General features: G+C 39.2%; 1 protein-coding gene across 5 annotated transcripts in view; it reads left to right on the top strand.

Annotated features, from left to right (window-relative positions):
- pard3bb (par-3 family cell polarity regulator beta b) overlaps nucleotides 1–16536 on the top strand; it is a 339860-nt gene that overhangs the window by 124393 nt on the left and 198931 nt on the right. For all 5 annotated transcript variants that reach the window (XM_061723990.1, XM_061723991.1, XM_061723988.1 and 2 more), the window contains one exon: nucleotides 2735–2863. In XM_061723990.1, the coding sequence (XP_061579974.1) occupies nucleotides 2735–2863 (129 nt within the window). The remainder of the gene's footprint in view (nucleotides 1–2734; nucleotides 2864–16536) is intronic.

The following is a 16536-nucleotide window of genomic DNA, read 5'->3' as shown; positions in this document are numbered from 1 at the left end:
AATATGCAGTGGTGGACAGTAACTGAGTAAATTTACTTGAGTACTGTACTTAAGTACATATCCAGAGGATTTGTACTTTACTTGAGTATTAGATTTCTTTGGTACTTATTACTCTTACTTGAATACATTTCCAAGACAAATATTTACTTTTACTCGAGTAAATTTCTAGGAATCTAGGAATTCTAGGATTTCTTCTTCCCTAAAATCCTATTGGACACAAGCTGTTTTTGTCAAAGGAGGAGACCTATCACAGTGCACTCTCTCCACTGGGATGTACGTAAAGCGGAAATACGTCAAGCCTCCTCTAAACGATACCGCCAAAGTAGCCTGCGTTTGTCAAGACAGAGCCGCAACAAGTCAAGACAGAGCTGCAACAATGGCTACGCCTGCGTCAGGAGAAGAAATACAATCCGCTGAGTCGTCTGAGTCTGATAATGAGCCGGACTCGGAGCAGTGACTTTCACAAAATCCTTGGCCGTATCTTAACTCAATGTTTGAGTTCGACCGAGTAAAAAACGAGGGCACAGACAAACCACAGACATTTATTTTCAAATGTTTATTGTGTCTGCCGAAGCAGAACTACCTCTCTGCTTTCAACAACTCAACATCGAATTCTCAGAAATAAAGTTAAAAGATCCTTAAATTAATTTAGAAAAAATATAGTAATTTACTGATGTGGAAAATAAGAAATTTACTCTTACTTTTACTTAGAGTAAATTTAAAAGCATTTACTTTTGGATACTTAAGTACCTTTAAAAGCAAGTACTTTTATACTCTTACTCGAGTAATATTTTGACTGAGCTACTTTTACTTGTAACGGAGTAAATTTTGACCATTAGTATTTGTACTCTTACTCAAGTACTGGGGTCGAGTACTCTGTCCACCTCTGGAAATATGATTAGCAAAAAGAACCAAAAGAAAATATTTCTTCTATCTGCTGTAATCCTGCAAAGAAGTCAACCAATAGGCGCCATTCGGCCCGAACGGCGCCTATTGGTCAATCTGCTTGAATGTCAGTGATTGGACAGTCCTCACCTACTCCCCGCCTCCCAAAGTACGGCAACACGAAGGACATATTGAGCGAGAGTATTTGCCGAAGCGGTGCTTCGGCAAAGGCGCCGCTTGTTTTTGGTCCTGCTGGCTCCCGTACCAGAGGGGGTGTGTCGGAGGCGGCAGCTTCATGTGAGGCAGAGCACAGTGGGGAGGGAGTTTGTGTGGGGAGTAGGTGTCTTTTAAAAAAAAAACTCAAGATCATAGACCCTAGCTTTAATCAACAAATGCAAAAAAGTCTGAAATGTTTCAAAACAAAATCCCTTCCAGTCGTCCTCAAAGACTGATTGGAAGTGATCTGTGTATTTCTTCAGTGCCAATGAATGCTTCAACAGATTTGGAGAAATTTGTGTGTGTGAACAAGAGCTCAAACCTAGGATGGGCGCCTGTGATCTCCGATGGCTCACGGTGCTGAAGTGCTTAAAAGGTGTCATTTGTTACAAGCTGAGATAACCACATGGGCCAGTGGGTTGAAGAAGATGTTACCTCATCTGTCTCTGGCTCAGAAAGAGGCGCAGGCAGAGATTTCTGGGCCCTGAGGCATCTGATGCCCTTCTTCCTTGAAGTTGGAATAAGAGGGCATAGTTACAGGACTGACCTGCAGTCATGACCGGTCCCCAATACAGAATTTGTGGGGGATTTTTAAAATTGATAATGAAAAATAAAAAAATAACAGACGACCCCATCCTGTTGCACACCTTGAGACAAAATAACTACTGAAACACTTCATCACCTGCTATAGAGGGTATTGATGTCACTTTCCCACTGGACCAAGCCCCCTTACTTACACTGAGTGGCAAAAATGGCTGCAACTAGTAGGGGAGACTGTGGAGAAGACGGGATAACAGCCGATTATCGGCTTAAATAAAGGAAGTTGGACTTGACAGTGACCCGTACAGTTACCCGAAGACTCAGTGGTCCATGGACATTAATATTTGGCCACGAATCGAGCTTCCTGATATTTATGTGTACACGAAGCAAAGCTTGAAGTCATACAAAAGTCTTGACGCCTGGTCCTACTTCAAGGCAGGATTTGTTGGCGAAATTAAAGTAATGAGGACACCGAACTTTACGATTTGACCGTTTAACGTTAGCTACCCAAAAATCCAACATTACCTGATACAAAATGGGAACCGCAAATCCACGTTTCGGTGCCTGGAATCCAGTTGTTTCTGCGAATTGCAGCGATCCATTTGTCTTTCTGAAAAGCTTATTTTTCGGCAGTCTGTAAAACAATAACTCCGATTTCTTGCTAAATCTATGAGTACAGTCGATCACGCAACAGCTCTTTCCCATTTTAGATGTTTTCCAGTTGCTCAAACTGAGTTTACGCTGCCACTCAGTCTTTCTGCCACTCAGTGGGCGAAACCCGCTGTGAAGTTGCATCTGTGACGTCATGCGCATTCCCTCTATTCTCAAAGGCAGAACAAATGTTCTGGGAATGACTGGCAAAAACTCAACTTTTTTTTTAATTTTACAATTTGATCAGGAGAAATATGTTATAACTAGGTCTCTTACTGTTTGACACAGAAGTTAAAGTAAATCTAAGGAACCATTGCATTGTTTTTTTATGTGCACTTTATTAAATCATCCCAATTTTCCTTTTCTTTCTTAATTGGGGTTCATAATTGATGAAGTTGGTGTTGTAACTTGTTTGTGTGTGTGTGTTTGTGCGTGTGTGTAGGTCAACGGTGTGGATATCACAGGGGTGGGCCAAGAGGAGTTGGTGTGTATGCTCCGCAGCACACGGCAGGGAGAGAGCGTGTCGCTGCTGGTCCTACGGCAGGATGACATGTTCCTGCCCAGAGAGATGGTAAGAACCCATCACAATGCTCCGTTCGCAGTCAACAAAACGAGGATGTAGTGTCTTATTCACCCCGTCTGCTTGTTAAAATCCCAGCCCTCTCCAGTTTTGCAGTGTAGGTCTGATCACCAGATTTGTCAGGATGATGCTCAGCTCAGCAGATTCCTGTTGTAGATTTTAGCTCCCAGTGTCAGTGGAGGTTGTTCTGAATGACTTAGAGGATGAAATACTTTCCTGCCCCAAAATGTTCTTTCCTTTGAATTTGTGCAATGATGTAATAGAGTTCAAATCCCATTCTGACTAAAACATAATTACACAACATCATGAATAATGCAACCTAAAGTTCATGTGTTCCAAAAACAGTTGATGCTGAGTTTCTCTGCTGTTCTTCTTTTGTTGTTTTTTTTAATAAACATGTTTTTTTCACCTTGTTCCCTCTTTTCACATTTTTTTTCCTGACTGCATGATCAATAGTGCATGTACTAATTCAAAATTTTGCCTTCTGACAATTTCATGTTGTATTTGTTACTATTTTCTCCTCCTTCACCCTTTTCTAAACTAGATTGTTGAACAGTTTTTATTGATCTGTTTCTGTATCAGTTGCAGTGTACACTTGTACATCTCAATCCCTTCTTTTTTTCACTTGGACTTTTTTGTTCTCTATCATCACTTATGCTTGGTATTGATGATGATTACTTCTCTACAGCTTCTAATGTCTTGTTTTGCTTTATCACAGCGACACTTGCACAAAAAAAGATCTTTCTGTCTTGTACAAGTGGAAACCACTTTTAGTCAGGCGGAGTTGCTTTTGTGTCCTCTCAACCCATCACTCACATTAGCTATTCACATTTCCCGTCTGTCACTGTATTTTATTCTCCTTTTATGTTGCTTTTCGTGCCTTTTCCTTCAGTGTCTTTCCGCTCCAGTCAACTGATGTTTCCTCAGTGGCTGCCAGGGCGGTCCGTGTACAAACATGTGCATGTGACCCTAAGCCCTGCCGGAAATTCTGTTTCTGCAGACAGGAAAATGAGTGAAGTGCTGGTGTTTGTGCATCTGGTCACATTTAGGATCATTTGTTAATATTTTATCCAGAGCTTTGCTTGTCTGAAGTCCATGGCATCCTCCTTTGTATGAGGCCCAAGGTTACCTTTTGGAGCGTCTAGCCAAATAACTGCACTTTTCATCCTGCTGTTGAACTCTCTGAACCTCTGCTGCTTCACTGTTGTTCTGTTACAAAGCAAAAGAAAACAAATTAAAGGAGCTTGAGGCAGGATTTATGAAAAAAAAATCGTATGCGTTTTAAGTTTTCTAGTAATAATGTCAGATGAAGCGTTCCAAACAAAAACGAATGAGCCCTCTAGTGTATCTCTCTGTGAACATCCTTAAACCTTCAACAGTCCTTGTGTGCTGCAAAATGTGCTGCAATTTGGGGCCCGAATTTCCCGCGCTGTCCTGCGGATGTGACGTCACATGACGCTGCATGCGCGTTCTCCCCGTTCTCCCGTGCCGGCTTCGCTGTTGGCTGCAGTACCCCCGACGGCCGTCGTGGCGAAGGGTGGCGCTAATGAATAATTTCTTAAAAGGAGCCTCATGCTCCTTTAACCGGGATTCTACATTTTGTCATCATTAGAAGTACCTGGCTTGTTGATGTAAACAGACTATGCCGTTAAATAGAACTTGAAAGTCAAACAATAATGCAGGCTGTTTTTTATATATATATATATATATATATATATATATATATATATATATATATATATATATATATATATATATATATATATATATATATATATATATTGGCCTATTTAAAGGTTTAAAACTACATTTTGAAATGACTTAACGGAGTACCAAAGAACTGAGGGCAGAAAACAAGATTTTTATTTCTTCTCTTAATTTGTCTGAATGACACATTTGTACTGCAGGTTGGATAATGAGGTGTACGTATACTACATGTTTTCCTACATCGTGCAGAGCACAATTAAAGATTTGATATATCTGTGGCAAGCTTTTGAAATATCAAAAACTGCTAAATATTTATTTGTGGCTCTGGAATTAAAAGTCAACGGTATGTCGTGTCTTTCATGTCAAATTAACTCCACGCCAACAGCCGCTCACCAGTCAATAAGACCACAGCAGAAAACAAAACAAAAATTGAAGTATTACGCACATGGTCAGGAAACTGAACTCCCATTTGTCCTGTTATTTATTGTTCCTCCTGCTTACTCAAAAACAGTACAAGTATTGTCGTGTTGCATAGAAAAGTTTATCACAATGTGTCCCATAGGTGTAGTATTGTTCTGGGTTCCTGATATCTATTTTGTAAGCAGCTTGAATCACCCTGTAATTCAAGGACGCCGGTGGTGTGTGTCACCATGCAAACATTGATGGATAAATAACTTCCCGTGTTTTGTGAAACATAATTTTGAGCTCGGACCAAAGGTTTATATAATTATCCATCGTCTGTGTGCACTTATTCATATTCAGAGAGTCACGGGGGTCTGCTGGAGCCGATCCCAGCTCACTTCAGGTGGAAGGTACTAGACAGGCAACCACGCAGCATTATACATGACTTTGGCCTGTGGAGGAAGCTGGAGCACCTGGTGACCTCATGCAAGCACTGGGAGGACCCTGCTGGGATTTCAACCAGGAACCTTTCTGCTGTCAGGCAACAGTCCTTAACATCAAGCCATATTCGCTATATTGAAAAATGAAAAAAAAAAAAAAAGTCTGTGAACTATTAACGTATAGCCTTTATAGCTAGAGTACCTCAATTAAAAAGATGCAAACACTGTAGTGGAAACAGAATACAAAACTACAAAACAGACTACAAAATCACAAACACGTGCCTATTGGAGTCAACTAAATTTAAAAACTCATCATTGCCAAGGTTGTAAAACATTGCTTATGCATTTACATTGACTGCAAAATGCAAGACATTACATAGGCTACAATACAGTGAAAACACAATAATAAATGCAAGATTTGCCCATTGACAAGAGTTTGACTGGTGAACAGGTTGACTCAACTCGGCCTGATAAATGTGATCGCTATTGGGTGGATTTGTGAGAACAAAGACGGACAATGACTCAGATAATTAAATTTTTGGTGTGTCTTTGCTGGATATTCCTACTTATGTTTTTATCCTCAGTGAGTAAAGTGCAGCTTGATTGGCTTGGAGGCTTGAATTTCAGAACTTCTTGAATTGGTACAATTTATTGTTGAGCTCTGCTCTGTCACCTTCGTTTAAACAAAATGTACATTTTTAAACCTTCTCCATATTGTTTTACTCCCATACAAAGATTTGAAATAGGTGTGAGATACATTTTAATTAAACAAGATCAAAAGAAAATAGTCAAGATTTTAATGAGATCAAAAGAAAATAGTCAAGATTTCATTTTAACTTTAGTTTAGTTTATTTTCGGTCATGACACACAAAAGAATAAATAAAAAAACAAGAATAAAACTGACAACAAGAAAAAGTTCAATTGTTCAAAGAAAACATAACAAAAAAGTTTCCAGTATACAAATAAACAAATAACATCTAGACCGAAAAAAGACTTTAAATGTGCCTTGTGTTGGGTATATTTAATATTAGCAGGTGTGCAGCATAGACGCTAAAACCATTTTCAGCCTGTTTAGTTGGTATTTAAACATTCAAAGTTCTGCCAGCTGACTGCACAGGTTTGAAAGCAGACCAGGAATCTATTTTGTCCCCAATATTATTGACCAACTTGTAACATGTCTATTCAATTTAAAATCTGAAGACATCTTTAACTTACATTCACTTGGTGTGTTTCTCTCAATATAACTAATTATCTTGTCAATATTCAAGCCAGCAAGTTTAGCTGCAGTCTGCTTGAAATTTTGTTATTAAAGTTATTGGTATTAATCACAACCTTGTTTGGTATGGTCTGCTGGTGCTCAAAAATCTGGTTAATTTCTTTATTTCGTGGACATTTGCTGGTTAGTTACATTTCAAAGCTTCACTTTACTTTTGCTTGATTATTGGGGCAACTATTGAGAAGTCATTTGAATCCATTCAAACGACTCAAAACAGCTTTCGCATGTAAATATTGTACTTGGAATAAAGCTTTTTGCTTGATTACTGGATGAAAACATTTTGAAGCAACTGGCCACATTTGTTGAAGGAACATCGCCAGTCGTCTACTGTGACTCTCAGGTTTTCTGTATGTTGAGAAGAGTTCTAATTAGGCCCCGAGCACTGACAGTGTGAAGGCCCTATTGTATCTGTAGGAATTTTTCTCATTTTCCTCGTTTTTTTTATTTTTATTTTTCCGACGAAATGAGGGCCTTTTTGCCCCCCTAAACGTGCCTCAAAAGTCACCAAATTTTGCACCAAGCCAGGCCTGGTGAAAAATTTGATACTTAATGGTTTGCATAAATGGGCGTGGCCTAACGGCTCAACAGCGCCCCCTAGAAAACTTTGCCTCAAGCCCCACAATACGGTTTGACGTACATGCACGAAAATCGGTACACACCTGTATCATGTCGCAACTTAAAGAAAAGTCTCTTGGCGCCATGGCCGAAACCGAACAGGAAGTCGGCCATTTGGAATTAATCATGTAATTTTGGTGCAATTTATGCCATTTCTTCGGCCCAAACCATAACGTGCACCCAGGTATGTTATCCATCAAAATGTGCGTCTCGATCCTGCGACGATGCACATTACTTTTCTCAGTCAAAAGCGTTACCGTGGCGACGATAGATGTCAAAAAGCTCGCCCCCCCCCCCCCCCTTCATCTGATTGGTCCATATTTGATAGTTCCTACTTTCTGCTATAACTCTTGAATGGTTTGATATAGAGAGTCGTGGGTGGTGTCATCGGACTCGGTTTTGACTCCTTCACCTTAATTGGTGCAAATTAGCCCCACCCCTTCTTCTGATTTGTCGATATTTGATAGTTCCTTTTTTCTGCCATAACTTTTGAATGGTTTGACATAAAGAGTCGTGGGTGGTGTCATCGGACTTAGTATTGAGTCCTTGACCTTTATTGGTGAAAATTGCACGCGCGAGTGCCCGTTCATCGTTGCTTGCAGCTTTAATTACCTTTTAATCTTTCTCCAGTTAGGACCTAATATCATCTAACTGGAAAAGGAAATCTGCATTGAATTTAGCTGAATCATATTCAGCTAAAATAACAAAACTCTTGTTATTTGAATGTGAACACTGTTAAACATAAACATTTGTTTCATTCAAGCTATGAAATACAGTTCCAGCATTTTTGGAGCTCGTTCAAACACTCTTGAAACATTGGTGTGATGAAAGTCTGCAGTCTCTCTTGCTTTATGTCAGCTTTGTTTGTGTTTGCGGAGGGAAGGCAGAAAACTGGTGATGAAATGATGGAAAGATCTTGTCTGTCTTCTCCTCCCCCTCTTCCGTTGTCTCATTTTAACCCACCATCTGGTGTTGTCTGCCAGTGTGTGTGTGTGATCCCTGCAGAACAAAGACATTACACCACCTCGACACACACATGCACACTTACTCACTAGCAGCTCTGTGATATTCACCATATTCATACACTTTCACACAATACTACAAGCACATCCTGCTGCGTCTGCTCTCCCTGAAGGCCTTTTCTACACGCTCAACCTCAGACACACACCATCACTCACATGTACAACATGAAACATTATTTTTACAGTAATTTTCTCTGCACATGAACAAGCATAGGCCTGCTGAGTTGGCTTGAGTCCCGAAACTAATGTTTGAGACAAAGATGCTCTTTTGTGCCTCCAGACAATTTACACTTTTTTTTGACCATCTCCGTGCCATTTCTTTCTTTCTTGCAAGCAGTCCTTTTTTTTTGTTTTTTTTTTTCATGCATGTTACTGAAAAATCCCAATTGTCACCTTCCCACATTTACCAGTCTGTGAAAGATTTCAGTTGAAAGATGAAGATGATGATTGAAGTGTGAATATAATATTTCCAACTTCACATAAAGTATTATAAATGTAAAAATAAATATAGTAAATGTAATTCTACCATATGCATTACCTTTAGTTTTTTTCCCCCTTAGAAAATATGACACAAAATTATAGAACAAAAACATTTTCAGAATTGGAATCAGAATCAGAAAAAGCTTTATTGCCAGGTCAGACATATCAGACAAGAGAACTTGACTCCGGTTTACACCGATGGCACCAATTTAATACGGACGCCATTTTTCCATTATGACATATTTTGAAGTGTTTTATTTTTTATGTTAATAAAACAAATATATTCAGTATTAGTTCTTGCATGTTTTTTTATTCCAAACTTAAATTTGACTTAAGTCTTTTCCATTAAATCTTGTCAATAAAAAATTAACTCATAAAGCAAGATTCAGAGGCAAAGCAGAGACACTTTAAAGGGATTGTGACATGAAAAACACATTTTTCTTGATTTTTTGTGTTTTGTTGGGTGTCTTGACATCAATTACACCCAAAAAACAACGAACTTTTAACATTCAGTGTATTGTGTGCTTTCTGGGATTTTCCGCATAACTGTGCAAAAACGGCGCATGTGGTTTGGTGGCGGATCGTTACGTAACGACCCGCTAAATCACCGCCCCCTCCACCCAGCTCCCTGCCTCCTCTCCTCTCCAGCGCACCATAAAGAATGATTTATGGTTCCGCGTTACACCGACGCAGAGCCTACGGCGTAGGGTTACGCGGCGACGCGCACCATACGCTGAACCCTACGGCGTAGGCTCTGCGTCGATTTAACGCGGAACCATAAATGAGGCTTAACACGGAGCTGTAGAGCCTCTTTTGTTCTAATCACCGGAGGAAAACTGCTAAGAAGACCCGCTGCCACTGACTGGACTTAAGATAAGAGGACACTGCTGCTTGCATGCCTTTATTTTTATGATTGTTTGCTGTGGTTCGCCCTCCTGCTTTTCCGTGCATGCTTCGCCTGTCGCTGAGCGTATGGCTGGAGGAGGAGGAGGTTTGGAGGAGGAGCGGAGCAATGATTGACAGGAAAGGGGGGAAAGGAAGCATTTTTCACGGCGCAAAAAAACACTGTAATAAAAAGCCAGGAAAAGAGTACTAGAGTGAAGTTTTTCTTGTTACACTCTTTTAGACACATTTGAGGGATGTTGGCCAAGACTTTTAATAGTGTTAAAAGCATGTTAAAAATGATGTCACAATACCTTTAATTCAGGCATGAACTGAAACTGCAACAAAACAAAAGCTTAGCATCAAATTATCTTCTGAATTCAGGACAGACAACTTCGTACACAGCTGAAAGAGTGATACAGCCAAAGTATCAACCTCAACTAACTATTTACACACCTCTAACCATCAAATGAGAATATACATTTAAAGCCAACATAAGCAAGCTTTTAGTTCTGCAAATCGGCAACGAACAAAAGGTTTAAAGATAATTCTGTTAAGCTTTGTAATGCCAAGTCTCACAGGAGGCCGTTTAACGCTGTAATGCTGGGTTTGTTTGGTACATACATTTGTGAAATCTCTGCAACAACCACTTAATGAAAAAAAACAACAACTTGTATATATGGTAAAATAAATAAAGAACAAAAATGTCCCGATGCATTTAATATGATACTAAAAAAACTGTTATTTAGACCTGTTGATGACAACATTGGGGGTGTTTTTAATTTCAATATATCATCAACATTTATTTTCTGTGTAATAATTCATATGTCAGACTTATGACATATTATTTTCCAGGCATTACTGGGTTTATACTTAGATATATACACATTCATAACTCAGCCCTTTTGTAATTTAGAGTTCAAATTCTTGAGACGGCACCTTAGTTCTGCATGTGAGATTGCAGTAACTGTGCAATAAATACTAAAACATGTAAGGTCCTGCGCATGCATGTTAAGTCTTATCCTTAATGTGGATTTTGGACACGGGACTCTTGACCATTGGTGAGTGACAGTAAAGTGAAATGAGTTTAGAAAAAAGGGACGGAAGATGGATCCTGTTCTCATAAATCACATCTAAATTATTTTATCCTCAAATAAAGAAATCAGGAGTGTAAAATGTTTTTTTTGTCATAAAGTAACACATTGCTGGTAAATGTCATTGGTAATTGTGTTGACGTAACTGTCACTTATAACTAGGGGTGGGTATTGGGAAGGACCTCACGATACGATACGCATCACGATACTTGAGCCACAATACGATACACATTGCGATATCCCGATTATGCGATATCCCGATTATTATATTCTACATAGTTCACCGAAAAATTTAAAAATTCATTACACATCTTAAAATCCAAGTTGTATATATGTACATCAGATGATAGTGATGGATCTTAAAATCCGAGTTGCACGTTCATCAGATTATAGTGACAATTCATGGGACAAACTGAGTCAAAACAATGTTTTATTATAACTATACAAGCTAAAGTTACAACATATTTGTATATGTTTTTCATATTATTTACATCATATGAAATTAACATTAAATTTAGAATGAGGTTGCTTTAATTATGTGGCAAATGATAATAAACACAAGAAAGATGGGTACTAAAACCAAGAACAGGCACAGTGATCAGTCAGTGTAGATATAAATCCATAAATAAATAAACCTCTGTCCATTATTTTTCATTTTTTAAGGACAGGCAATTGTGTTATATAAAAAATAAATTATAAAATGAAATAAAGCGTGAAATAAAACCTGAGCTCAGTGCAGGGCCCTCCCAGGGTTGGTAGAGAGTGGCAATGCCCAGGACTGTCACTTAGGTAGGAGCACTGGGTGATATAATGGGAAAAAAAAAATCGGGGATAAAAAATATAAAAAAAAATAATAAAAAATCGATATTCAAATTTTGAATATGGATATTGAATCAGCTGGAAAAGTATCGCAATATATTGCCATATCAATATTTTTGCCCACCCCTACTTATCACGCAGAAAGATGATGTAACTTTATCAAACATTCCGGCTGTGCATCATCCATGAACACGACAGCCAGTGTGTGGGTTAGTGAACTTCCTCCTCTCAGTCTCTTTCTCCGTCTGTTCTTGTTAATCTTACCAATATTGTCACCAGTGTGACCTCATAGACTCAGTACAGTAGATCCCCCATCTGTTACACCCTCAGAGACCTGTGTGTCACACACACACACACACACACACACACACACACACACACACACACACACACACACACACACACACACGTAAACTTACTTCTCTGCAGCTTGGTTTCTCTGCAGGAGCAGCCAGTGGAGAACAGTTGAGCATCACATCTCTCGTCTTCCATCTCACACGTCACTGTCACTTACCAAAGATCTTCCAGCTCCTTTGTCTCCTCATCGTTGTTTACACATTTAAACTATTGGGTGGTTAAAAACGGTATTTCACAAAAGTGCTCGTACTCGTATAAGTAAAGCTTTTGCTGCAAATAATTATAGCAGTTTTGCCGACAGAGATACCGAATGGATAGTTTTTGTATGTTGTGATTTTTATATATCTTTTTCCAAAATAAAGAAAATTGGCTTGTTTGATGTTAAATATATAGTACTGCTCAAATGAATTAAGGGAATACTGAAATCAAGCGAAAGAAAATTGATCAAAAACCTTTATTGACCTTGAGATTCTGTGATTTGTTAAAAAAGAAAGAACATAAAAATAGCCATATCAGTGGCCACTAGAAACAAAAATAATCCCTCACCTACCAGAGCTTAATCCCTCGTGGTTGCACTTTTCAAATGCGTTGTCGGTGTTTGCTGTTCCACTTCAGACGAGTTCAACCAAGCTCATTTATACATCTTAAATTCACAATAAAAGTCATCACACGGCACTTTAAAACACAAATAAACATGTAGGATGCATTCTGACTAAATAGTCTAGTCATAATCCTGTTATATTAAAATTCAATACATTTTGTATATCCTTTCATAATTCAATTAAACCAAGGCCCACAGATACATAATGCAGGCATATCTAACGGTCGCCTGAGCCTTTAACTACACATTCTTTCACCAAAAAATGAACAGTTTCTGCCTCTTGAACACAAACTGAGAGCTTTTTCCCTGAGAGAGCAGCCTGATAACTGAATGCTCTGACTCCTATTCTAGTTTTGGCGGCTTCAGGAAACACAAGTAAGCCTGGAGTCTGACAGCCAAGTGCTCTGTTCAGATAAAATGGAACCATGGGTGCTTTAAGAAGCATCCAGGCCCTCAAGGCTTTTATATTTGAGGGGAAACATTTAAAACTCCATTCTTGATTTTATACAAAACCATAGAAGTGGAGCTGAGATTGGAGAATATTATCTCTTGTGCTAAGAGTAAGTGTTCAGAGTCACTTGATGGCATCCTACGAATCAAAGTAACAAGTGTGGACTGGTTTTGCTTCGTCACTCCGTGACACGATGATCCACATTTAAGCAATGTTACAAAGAAAGAGCGGTTGAAACTTTTGAGTGAGTCAAGGGACAATTCTTCGTCAAAATGATCTTCATCAGTCTGAGTTGCCTGTAGTTGTGAGAATGAAGGGTTGTCTATTTCTGTGTGTCAGCTCTGTTGTTGTGCTTTTCATCTCGCATAATTGAGATGTGCTCAGATCTCAGCAACGATCTGGGGGACACCCGTCAATCCAGAGAATGGAGGACATTAGCTGGTTATAGCTTCAAGTAATGGCAGACCTGTGAGAGGCGATCAATAATGGAAATGGAAACATGAGTGTATGTGAAACCTTCCCAGAGTTTTACAATTCTTTTCAGCTGCATGGATTCATTATTGTTTTAGCTTTCTTTCTTCATATCCAGCAGCATGCAAACCTCCATACAGGAAAAGCAGGATGTGAATTAGGACTGTTTTGGGCTTGTATTGATAAAAAGACTTCAACAAATTATAAAAAGTCCTTACAGTACAAAGAGATAGATTTTCCAGATTTATTTAATATCTGTCATATTTTGGTCAAAATAACACAGTACTGTATTACCGCTTCCTTTTCAGTCATTTCTCTTCAGCTGTGTTCATAGCAGCTGGAGTTTAGGACCTGGACACTTGAATGTTTTCCAGCATTATAATGTGCACAGGAGCCAACTTGTCATCATCCTTCTTCTACTCGCCCAGTGATTGTGGACCCATGGTCTTTGGCTGTTTGCCTTTCACTCTGGCAATTATGGGACAAGAGAGTGCTGGGCATTGGACAAGCGGGGCCCATCCTGAGTAGTCGGTGATGGCAGGGTTATTTCCATAAGTGAGAAGCATTGTCCATAATGCCAGGTTTGAACCTTGGGAGTACTTTGCCTTTTTCATTTATGCATGTGTCAAATTGTGATCACGCCGCCACATTTAAGTGGACAGAATACTGTTGTTAGACCATGTTAAATTGATCCTTGGTAGTCATGCACACAGCATGGGGCTCCTCACACACACCTACAGGTTTTTAGCACAGATCGGCGGATGCCCATCTGCAAGCTGCTCTCAATAGAAGACTATGCTGCTGAAAAGCTCTCATACGGCAGATGACCAAAATTCTGATCATTATTCTTCTCGTGTCCTGTGTCATGATTATTATTATTGTTGTATTTTTCTTTTCCTGTATGTCTGTGTGAATAATTCCTCCTGTAGAGGTGGCGCAGGCGAAGTATTTGAGTGTTCTTGATCATTTTCACATAATGCCTCTCCATCATTCTCCCCCTCACGCTTTCTGGCCATGTTTAATAAAACTCATACACCGACTGAGCTGTCTTTCTGATAGCGAGTCGCCCTGTTGATCCATCATGATGGCAACCCATTTAAATGTTAAACGACCTGCATGAGAAGGTTCATCTATGCAAACGTCTTTTTCTGTAACTGGATGGCTCTGATGGAGTTAATGTTGCAAAGAATCAAACATCTTTTTATAGCCATAAATGGAAATCAGACACACAGAAATACCCTGGAGTTTGTTTTTTTTTTTTATTTAAGGTTCCAGGGAAATGCCAATCTCTCACAGCAACGACGTTTGAGCAACACAAATCTGTAAAGGCATTGTGCTTTCAGAATTTCCGTCACTTTGCTCAGTGCACCATGAAAAACAAAGATACCGTTCAATTTCAGTCTTCTTATGCAGAGTTTATTACTAAAAATGAAACAGGTTCTTATTTCTGTAATAAATAAACACATGACAGTCAGGGTTGCACCAGATGATGACTGAGCTGGAACAATTATTAAAACGCTAATGCTGTGTTTTCTTTAGTTTTTACAAGGAAGTTTGATTTATTACTCGAGAGAAATAGCAAGAAAACAAAACAAAAACAGCCTTACATACATTTGCATGATTTGTCAGGTTCCATGAAACATCCGCCAGCCCCGTAGGTGGTCCAAACCTGCCTCCTCTGAGAGCTGAGAGCTGCTGATTCAAACTTTTACTGTGTTTAACAACACCAATCCCCTATTTAAATTCACAATGCCATCAGTTTTCTGCTGTGCTGAGCGTAAGAAAATAAAAAAAATGAACAACAAAGGAATGTTGCCAAATCATAAACATTACTTCAGACATAATTGGAAACGTTGATGAATTCACAGTGTGATTATGCAGAGAAAGTAGCTAACAGTGCTTTACTGGGGGTTTAGAAGCTTTTTCCAAGGTTGCAGAGCTTCCTATCAGGTCCGGACAGTCAGTCTAATGGGGGAGATTCTCCAGCTTGGAAATAGTTTTCTGCAGAGTAGAGGACTTTGTGTCAGCTTAACGCTGTTAAACCTTCAATCCCCACAGACAACCAGTGTCTAAACCTAGCACTGCTGACCCACACAAACACACAAACAGACCAGATTCATGCTGCGTGATTGACAGATGCACACAGGCATATATCCGTCAGACTGACCAAAAACTGCAACCATGTAAGTTTTGGTGGTCAAAAAGGAAATGTGTGGATATTACTTCATTCAAGGTGAAACAGTCTGGTATCATCATACATCAAAATATCACCATGCAGCTGTCATACTTGGATATGAATTATTATTGTTAAAAAATAACACTTTTTTAATCTTTTTGTTTATCCTCCCTCTGGCGATTCACCTGAATCATAACTTCCTTTTTTGAAAGCTTTTGGTTTTGTGAAGTGACTACATCCAAAACCCTTTGGACTCACCTGAGTCTGAAATCGATATCAAGAATCCAGATCAGTATGAAATTATCTAGAATCTCCATGTTTGTCTCTGGCTACAACCACATGTCCTGCTCATTTGCTGTACTTCTAGAACTCCTCAGATGAGAGAAGTGGAGCTATGAATAAAGCTGTAGCCTTAATTTATGATTGACAAAGAAGGTTTGTACTGTATTTTTTGTGATATTTCCGGCACCAAAGGTTGCCATTTCGATGTCACAAGTGTATAACTGTGGACTGGGTTGATGGTGGGCGTGTCTAATGGCTTTTCTCTCTGCCTTGCTAAAATTCACCCACTATCTCTGCCACTTCTCTTCAAGCTTGATTTCTGAGGCTAGTGTCACAATATGATCACAAAGTCTGCTCATACAAGATTGGAAATTACTCACTGTGGTAATCAGATTCTAAAAGGCTTGAGGAATACCTGGCTGACCTGGTCTACAACAGCGTATTAAAGAGACATTAGATTTTCTTCCATTTTGCAAAGACTTAAGATTTTTTTGGGCCCCTACAATGCCCTTACAATTTGATGGCCTCACTGCAACAGCTGAAAAGTTCAGCTTCTGATACGAGCAACTTAAAGGGGACATATTATTGC

This window comes from Cololabis saira, chromosome 6 (genome assembly GCF_033807715.1).
Source record: "Cololabis saira isolate AMF1-May2022 chromosome 6, fColSai1.1, whole genome shotgun sequence".
NCBI classification, from domain to species: Eukaryota; Metazoa; Chordata; class Actinopteri; order Beloniformes; family Belonidae; genus Cololabis; species Cololabis saira.
This window is presented reverse-complemented; position numbering and strand designations above follow the sequence as displayed.